This window comes from Tenrec ecaudatus, chromosome 16, assembly GCF_050624435.1.
Source record: "Tenrec ecaudatus isolate mTenEca1 chromosome 16, mTenEca1.hap1, whole genome shotgun sequence".
Lineage (NCBI taxonomy): Eukaryota > Metazoa > Chordata > Mammalia > Afrosoricida > Tenrecidae > Tenrec > Tenrec ecaudatus.
In genome coordinates this window covers 51,659,202-51,668,328 of record NC_134545.1, presented here as the reverse complement: position 1 = coordinate 51,668,328, position 9,127 = coordinate 51,659,202, and the positions used below count along the sequence as shown (strand labels likewise).

Sequence of the window (9,127 nt, the reverse complement as noted above, 5' to 3'; positions counted from 1 at the left end):
TTTTAAAGCCCGGAACGCTTTAAAAGACGAGGGAGGTGGGGGAGGCAGCCTGGTGGTGGTTTGGGGCTGGTGGGATGCGCCGCTCTCAGGACTGTTTGCGAGTCTTGCGGAGGTGGGGGCGCTCTTTGGAAAGGTGGGGCCGCTCTTTGGCAAGGTTTCCCACCTCAACGGCATTCCACACACACTGGTGCACCACTCCTGCCACTGGAGACCCCAAATTTACAGCGATTCCCTCTCGCCCAAAGCCTTCTCTTGTCCGCTGCTCACCGGGCGAGCAGGGTCAACAGTTCCGGCTCCGACCTGCTGCCACCCCCGGCCCCCCAAGGTGACAGCCTAGCAGCTGAGTTGGTTAAACTTTACGCGGGTTTTTTTTTAAATTCGTGGGGCGGAGGAGCATCTTGTGTATCTGTGTGCGTTGGGTGACTAATGGCTACTTAATGAGTTCCCTGCAAAGCAGGAGAGGGATTGGATAGTGGGAGCAGCCGCAGGGCCCTGACCACTGGCATCTGGGTGCACACCGCATCTCCACTTTCGGGGCGTTTTTGCACCCAGAGATCCCCTGCCTGCATGGACACTACGTCCCTCCGCTTTCCACAGACAACGATCTTCTCGTGTGAGAAAATTCTTCTCCAAACCTAAAGTTCGCTCTCAAATGCCTCTTCCTCCAGCAAGTCTCTCAACAGTTCAGATTGCGAAGCGGCTTTCCTGGAAGGAGATGGAGATTCATGCAGGATTTAGGCTTTACGTTGGGCAGGTCAAGCGGACCCAGAAGTGCAGCAGAAGAAAAGACCTGGAGATACGCTCCCTTTAAGATTACAGCCTGTCAGGCCCTCAGCGGGAGGTCTACTCTACAAACGAGATGGCTACAAGTAGCAATCAACTCCAGGCAACCAGTTTGCAGAAGCTGGGAGGGAGCTGCTGACACCTGCCCCCGGCGGCGCCCCAGGTGGAAAATTGGCCGCCGCAGAGGTCACCAATAACCCATTAATCTCTTCCTCTTAGATTAAAGCCCGCGTCTGAAACAACGCCTCTGTTCATTCCTTTGTTTACAGCGTCCCCCTTCCTGCCCCCAAGTCCAGCCCCTGACAACTGAGCAGCCAGGGAGCAGGGGAGAGAGCGGAAAGGTTCATTCTGAAGCCGAGAGGGCAGGGAACAGAGACGCCAGTGGCGTTAACCCCTGCGAAGCCACTGCCACTTTAGGCTCTGGCGCGTGGGAGAACCCGGTACCTCTGGCCTCTGGCAGCGCCGTGGCGCTCTGGGATCACAGATTTTTTTCATAAGGACTCATCGGGGGACCCAAGGAAGCCTTTGAGGTTCAACTCCCAGAATTGGATACTGGCCTTCCATTTTCTGTTCCCGAGAAGCAGGCTGAACCTGCAGATTCTTATTATTGGACTAGGCTTGGCTTCCCCAAGGCCGTTGGGGTCCCGGAAGCCAGATAGGAACTCTCCACTCGCACTCGGGAGACAGGCTTCAGTCTCCAAAGTAGACCCGTTTGGGGATACGAGAGGACCTTGACTGGAAACCTGGAACCGTTTCTTGAAGATCCAGATAGTTCGAGATTCCAGAGATTCCAGCCAGACCTGCCCCATTTTCTCTTCTTAGCCCTTTGCTTCCAACGAGTGCACACGCTTCTACCAGGCGGCCAGAGCGAAAATTGCGCCAGGGCTGCTCTAGTAGGCCTCTGGGAACTTTGGTGGGGAAATGCCTGGGAGGACCAGCCCACGTTCCTGAGGGCTCTGATCCTGAAGCTGCCTTAACATTTCCTCCCTCCCCTCAAATGTAACGGTCGCTCCTTCTGCAGGTCGATGGTGCAGAGAAAAGGGCCAGCCCTCCAGTGAGGAGCACTAGTTCGAGGCTGGTCTTTCTTCTACGGTTCCTTTCGAATGAAGACCAGTCGCTACCTCATTAACAGAACTTGAAGGCCGGACCAATGCTTTCGCAGAAGCAACTCTGACGTTTTAGGCGTGTGAAACTAACTTGCTTTCAGAATGCACAAACTAAATAACACCCCCCCCAAAAAAAGAGGCATGTCTCTTCCCAGGGCAGAAACGCCCCTTTTGGCTTCAGTCTAGCAGGCAGCAGCCCCCCTCTTGTCGACCCACCTTCAAAATCACCCTGCTCACATTTTGAGGCGCCTTTCGTTTTTCTTTCTTTTTAATTGGCTCAAAATCGCGTTCACCAGTTCCTAAACAATCTTATGCACAAAATATAGCCCTTTACCAAAAATATCTCATCAATAAATACAGACGTGTAAAAGAGGGGCAGGGACTATATAATTTACCGCACTAAAATTCATTTCAAAAGGCATCATCAAATTCACAAAGTGATTTTTCAAAAAGACTCGTAGTGCTCCAGGTTGGGGTGGTGCTGCTCACCAGGTCAGGGCGCCCAAGAAGCACGGAGGGGCGGGGTGTGGGAAGGCCCTGTCCCTCCAGGGAACGCTGGTTTCCAGACGGACCTCCTGCCCCTGGGAAGACTGTGGCTGGCGAAAGTGCACAAGAAAGCCGAAAGTCGTCTTTTCGGATTAAGGCAGAGTGGAGTGGCCCGCAAACTAGGACTCGAGGAAGGCAGGTACAGACATCTTTGGAGGAGAGAGGGGAGCAAGCACTGAGGCCGTATTGCAGGGGTCGTGGTGAAAAACAGACTGACAGCCAGACACACAGACCGGCTCTAGAGTGCAGGTAGAGCGTCTGGAGACCAGAAACATCTCGGACTCTGTAGTGCTATTATTCCTCGTTGCACGAGATTTTTGGGGTGGCCTCGGGAAGAGGGCCCAAAACGCACGAAGCCGGCAGAGCCCACCTGGCGGGAGAACAGGACTTGGCACGGCGGGCGCCGAAGGCCCTGGATTCGATCAGGTCCGCCTCCCCGTGGGCGAGGGAGCTGCCGGCAGAAAGAGATCGACAGCCAGGAGAAGCGATTGTACTGGAGGGTCGCCGCCGCCCCTCCCCGGCCGCCCCTCCCTCTCTCTAGCCACCCTTCACAGAAAGTCTGAGAAGGCCAGGGCGCCCGGGCGCGGGCAGGCTGGGGAGGCGGGCGCCGGCAGACGCGGCAGCTCCTCCAGAGAGACAGCGGGACTCAGGCTGCCTGTCTGGGAGACCGGGGAGTAGAGGGAGCCCCATCCCCCCGGGGAGCCGCCCCCTGGGCTGCTCAGCTCTGCGCAGGGCGGCGCGGGTGACTCCAGCCTGTAGAAGCTGTGGTCTGCCATGCGCAGCGTCTGCGTCAGCGCCCAGATGTAGTTGTGCGCAAAGCGCAGCGTCTCGATCTTGGTGAGCTTGGCGTCCTCGGGGAAGGTGGGTAGCACGCCCCGCAGAGCGTCCAGCGCGGAGTTGAGGTTGTGCATCCGATTGCGCTCTCGGTCGTTGGCCTTCTTGCGCCGGCTCCGTCTCTGTCTGCTCAGCACCAACTCGCTCTTGGGTCGGCTGCGTCCCCCGAGCCGCGCCCGGAGCTTCCTGGACACCCCTTGACAGCTGCCCCCTTGGGCTTCCGCGCCGTCTGGGGGTGCTTGGGTGGGGCTGGGCGGTGCGGACGCCAAGCAGCATCCTTCGTCGTCTGAGGCGCCCGGGAAGGGCTGTTCCGTCTGGAGGGTCACTTGGACAGCAGGCGCACCCGAAGGATGAGGCGCCATCCTGTGGCGGGGTAATAGGGGCATCCGTAAATGTCTCTTGGTCACCCGGGAGCAGAGGAAAACAAGGAAGCCGCCCCACCGCGTCCGGGGTCCTCCAGCCCCACCCCCCAGTCCTCCCCTGGGTACCTTCCAAGTGCCAAAAGAGAGCGTTACCTATTTTGCTGGGCGCAAAACGGCACAGAAATGTCAGTTTTAAGGTCTGAGCCGGCCTGCGCTGTCCACCGGGATCGGAGACACTCGAAGCCTGCGGGAACTCGGGCCCTGACAGTGGCTCTCTGCTGGTGTGGCAGCGAGACCAGACCGTTGGGAATTCCTGAGCCGCAAGTCGTGTGCCCCTTGGCACGCTTTATCTGCTCGGCCCGGGCCAGGAGCGTGCCTGCCCGGCTGCTGCCCGAGCCGCGAGCCAATCAGCGCCCGGTCCCGGGGCTGCGCCACGCGAGTCCCCCTCCTCCCCCGCGGGGCACAGCTGGATTCCGGACAAAAGGCTCGGGACAGGGGGGCGGGGGCGGGGAGGGGAGCGCCCTCTGTTTGCTCTTTTCCATGGGCTCTGTCCCAGCAACTCTCGGTTCCTCAAAGAACCTCTCACCCAGGGCGCAAAACTGCTACTGGCCGGCCTGAACTCTTTGCTGGTATTGCAGCGTTCTTTGACTTGTGCGTAGACCCTCTCTTGGGACTCTGGTGAACTTGAAGGGGAGGCCACTCCTAGCGCGTAACGAATGGGAACGCTCAGGCTCTGGGAGGGAGGCGGCCAGCCCCTAGCAGCCCAGTGAAGTGGTGGCAGAGAGGGAACAAGGAGCCAGGAGTCCTGGCTACTAGCTGGAAGACGCTCCACTGATGCTAGCTACCACCCTGCGCTCTTGTGCTGTGGATCAGGCTGAGGAACACAAAGGGTGTTGTTTCACTACCTGCTCCATCCTGGCAAGATTGCCTGCCTAAGGGGCTGTCTGCTGGGCAGCCAACCCCGGAGATGCCATCCCAAACTTCTCCAGATAGCGGCGCTTGGATCCCTAAACCAACACGTTTGGATCGTTCCCTAAAGGCAGAGGGAGACTGTGATGGGAACTTCGAGGAGACATTCCACCGCACCAGTGGTGGACAGTACCCTGGCGTGCTGGGCAGGGCACACGGGTAAGGATCAGGAGGGGTGCAGGGTCAAGAGCGGGCCAGGAGTTCCCAGCAAGACCCAGAGCTGAAGGCCTCCGCCTGGGCTGGGTCTTTTGGGCGCTACGGGGGTGCTGGCGCTTCCGGAACCAATCGCCTCTCTCTCCCTTTCAGCTGTCCGGCCCAATCCGGGGAGGGGCTGCAGGCGGTCCCCGGGCGCAGCTCCCTGCCTCAGCACTATCCTGCACGGAGCGCCGGCCCTCCGTTTGCCGCACTAGGTCTTCCCACAGTGATTGAAAACCTAGTTTGTCTCCTTTCTTCTCCGCCCCTCCCTCTTGTCCCCGCCTCGGACACTCCGTGGTCTCTGCTTCCGGTCACTTGGGGTGAAGGGTCGCAGCTTCCGCTCGTCTCTCTTGACCGACCGAGATTTACCCTAGGGGAGAAGCCAACGCCGAAACGACTGCGGCCCAGGCTAAGCCTCCTGAGGCAGGGGAGGCTTGGTTTTCTAAGGAGTCAGACCCACCAAGCCTCCTCAAAGCTGGCAGCGGGTCAGACCAGGCTGGGAGACTGAGGCAATGGAGTGAGGGGTGGAGGTAGGTCAGCTGTCCGCACCAGTGAGGACTCACTGCCCAGGTTCCTTTGCGGGATGGGGGTGTGGGGTGGAATTAGTGTGCCTGGGAGTGAAGAGAGGGGCGCTCTAGAACTGGGGTGCAGCGCTGAGAGCAGGGAACTGCAACCCCAAATTAGGATGACGACCAACAGAGACCCCCAGCCTCACTACCACCACACACACACACACACACACACACACACACACACACACACACACACGGACTCTGGCTCCATCTTTGCTGTGGCTGCTCCCTTAGGTTATAACTTGCTCCAGACAGAGCTGCCTTCTAGACACAGGAATGGGAACTGAGACCCATTTTATAGATGTAGCAATCGAGGCGGGGGGTGGGGTGGTGGTGGGTGGTGGGGGTGGGATGGGGTGGTGACTTACCATAGTCACTTAGAAAGTCTTATCAAACCACATAGAATTCAGGTCCCAAGTCTCTGACCCACTTCCTTTCCATAATACTAGGGGAAAATATTATCTCCAGACAGCCTCACTGCTAAGGAGTAGATGCTGACTCATAGCAACCCTATAGGACAGAGTAGAACTGTCCCCGTGAGTTTCTGAGACTGTACCTCTTTAAGGGAGAAGAAAGCCTCTTTCTCCCTCTGAGAAGCTGGTGGTTTCAAACAGCCCAACTTGTAACCACTGTGCTACCAGATACCCTAAATGCAGAAAATAGAGGGAAGTCTGTGGTCTGTGAGGGATAACTGGGTCACATTTTTTAAAAAAGCATAATGAGCCCATACTCAGCTCCAAGGTGTCCACTCCAGCCTCATTTTCAGACTTTCCTGTCCCAGAGCCGGGTTTTGCTTGATTTACCTACTCCATGCAACTTGGGAACCGGGAGGGGAATGCCTGAGTGCTTCCGAAGGGCCCGGGGCTCCAAGCAGGCTCTGTGGCAGAAGCTTTGTTCATGGGGAATCCCAGCAACCCAATGGTTTGCTAGCGGCATGAAGAGCAGCTCATACCCACGATCCGAGACCTGCCGTGAATCTAGATGGAGAACAAGAGCTGGGCTCGCCCTGCCTGGAGCCTGCGCTGAACGTCTAAGAAGTGGTGGCGACCCCAGCCTGAGAATCTCTTGGCAAAGAAGATTCTGGAGATTCTTGGGGGGAATTATTGAAGGACAGAGAGCCCTGAGGTCTTCTTGGTATCTTTCTCTAGCCCCCCTAGAGCACTTCCATCTCAGGGTCCTCCAGGGTTTGCTGGTAGCCATCACTTCAGCAATGCGCAAAAAGCAACCTTAATGAGGAGCGCGCACCAGCGGCTGGGAGAAGCCGCTTAGGTGCTGAACGCCGGGACTCCTAGAGTTTCTGGTCAGGAGGATGGGACAGAAGGTCGAGGATCCCCAGGGGCTTAGAGATCGAGGATTCATGCTCTCTATCTCTGCTGCGGGGGAAGCGCAGACCTCTCTCCAAAATCAATCCCGGGGCTTTTAACAACGAAGGCGCACAGCGATGTTGACTCCGTGCGCTCTAGTTGATGCTTGTGAAAAGGTTCTTCTCCCGGGTAGAAGACCCTGTTCTTGCGGGTATGGGTCAGTCACCATCTCCAGGCCCTTTGGGCCCCCTGTGTCCTGCGACCCGCCGGGGAGCTAGGTTTGCTTGGAGGCTGCAGGGACTCAGGAGAGAGGTGACAGTAAGACGCCTGGCGATAGCGGACAGACTGGGAAAGAAGGAAGGCATCCGCTGGCTCCGCTGTCTTCCCGTTGGCGGGGGGAATCCTAGCAGTCCGTGGGGGCTCTTTGAGAATTGAGGGGGAGGGAGGGGAGCCTTAGGAAGCTGAATAGCTAATGGCTTGTCAGAGGAAGGGGCTTCTTTCTCTCGCCTTTGCCTCAGCACTGAAAGAGGGGAAGACAAAAATCTGGTGAGCGAGCTGCCAGGGCCGAGACTGGCCACTTCAAACAGCCCTTCAAACAAAAGGAGACGAGGCAAAGAAAGCCCCACCTGTCTCCAGTGTTTGCTAAAATAATAATAAATAGATTTCGTTTAATAAATAATTACAAGAGATTGTAAAGTGGAGTGCTTTGGAAAACATCTACCGCCAGAGTCAGCGCAGCCAGCCATCACCTGCTCCCAGGCGGGCTACTTTATTGTTAGGCCACCCCCAACTAGTTCGCCTCTGATAAACTCTCCCTCTTTTTCACAATGACTGTTTACTCATAGTTAGCACAATATTACCTTGGCTGTGATAAACCCGGAGGGGGGAGACCTGGTCCCTGGCCCCTGGGCACACCTGTCCCAGAAGCTGACACATGGATTTGGCACCGAGCAGGCCTCCCCCCGGGGGCCCTACTCCCGTGTACATTGGCCCAATTGCCACCCATTTATAACAGGTTGGCTGCATGGCCTATCTCGGTCCTATTTGTCTTCTTTTATTGAAAGCATATGGTCTCCAAGGGCTCACAAGCCCCATATTTCATCTGCCGGGGAGCTGTGGCGTTTCCGCAGGCTGGTGCTGCCTGGCGCTTGCAACTCCCCACCCAACGGCTGCTGTGCCAGCTGAGGGGGTGGCGAGGGTGCGGTGGGGAGAGATAAGGCAGGCTTCTCCTCTGCTTTGGGAGAGAGGTCATTCCCTGAGAGACTTCCCCTCCCCGGGCCCAGAGACCTCGTGCGCTCTTGAATGGGTGGCTGCTTCTTTTTCTTGGGTAGGTGAGAGGGCGCCATATGCCACCCCCCAGGGCGCACGAGGGAGCTCTGGCCCGGGGAGTGTGAGAACAAAGGGAGGAGAGGGCGCGGGCCTCCAGGAGCTCCCGAGGTCTTTATTTACACATTCCCCCTCCTTGTCCAAGGTCTCCTCCCCCGGGCGTCCCCAGCTTGCGCGCAGCGCTTGGAAACAAAGTGTCCACATTATTGCAGCCGCCGTCGGAGACGGTGAATGCGTGAAAAGGTGCCTTGCGCGCAGAGACACCTGTTGAAACGGCGCCTCTTCTCAGCGCCTCTCTCTGTTCTGTCCTCGGTCCCGATGCGCTCCGGGGGTGGGGGTGGGGGCTGGGAGGAGGGAGAGACACTGTGATTTGTGGCGACATATGTGGAGCAGCTCGGTGTGTACTCTTCACAGGGACACAGGCACCCTCGCTCCCACACACACCCCGCGAGAAGGAGCAGCTGTTCCCCTCACCTTCCTTCCGCCAACATAATACCTGGGCCGGGCGCGTCGGCGTCGCCTTTTGAGACTGGCTCTCCATCTCCCCCCACCCCAACCCCCGCCCTCGGCCTTGCGCCCCCACGCGCCTCCCCATCTTGGCAGCTTCCCTCTAGGACCTTATTGTCAGATTTAACAGATGCACATTTGTTCCCAGCCCCGGCCCCCAACACACACATACACACACGCGCATACACCCACAGAAACGCCGGCGAGGGAGCACACAGATGCGGAGCGCATGGTGTCCATATGCCCTGCTCCGCGCCGCAGACGGCTGGGGCGACAAACAGGTTGTGTGATTTTCTCTCCCCATAAAGAAAGAAACTGGCGAAGGCGGCCAGGGGCGGGGAGGTCATATCTAGGCGACTCCAGATTCGGGATTGCTCTTAGGCACTGTGCGCACGGCGCAGCTGTGGGTCCTCGGAGAGCGCACAGTTGCAGATTGGAGGAGCAGACCCGAAAGTTGTAGGAAAAGTCTCTCTTCCGAGTGGAGAGGGCCAGGAACCTTGGGCGTGCATGCTGAGCACTTCCTGACTTCTGGCCTTCACCGGGCTTCTGAAAGCTTGAATGGGGAAGACGCCTCCGTTCAGTTGGAGCCCACCTGGGGCTCTTTAGTTGCTGGCCTGCTTGCC

At 57.8% G+C, this 9,127-nt stretch overlaps 1 protein-coding gene across 1 annotated transcript; it reads right to left on the bottom strand.

The window, feature by feature from the left end:
- Positions 1–2,983: 2,983 nt before the first annotated feature.
- On the bottom strand, positions 2,984–3,631 carry NEUROG3 (neurogenin 3). The gene has a single exon (XM_075533592.1). The coding sequence runs from the start codon at positions 3,629–3,631 to the stop codon at positions 2,984–2,986; it is 648 nt and encodes a 215-aa protein (XP_075389707.1).
- Between the last annotated feature and the right edge of the window lie 5,496 nt (positions 3,632–9,127).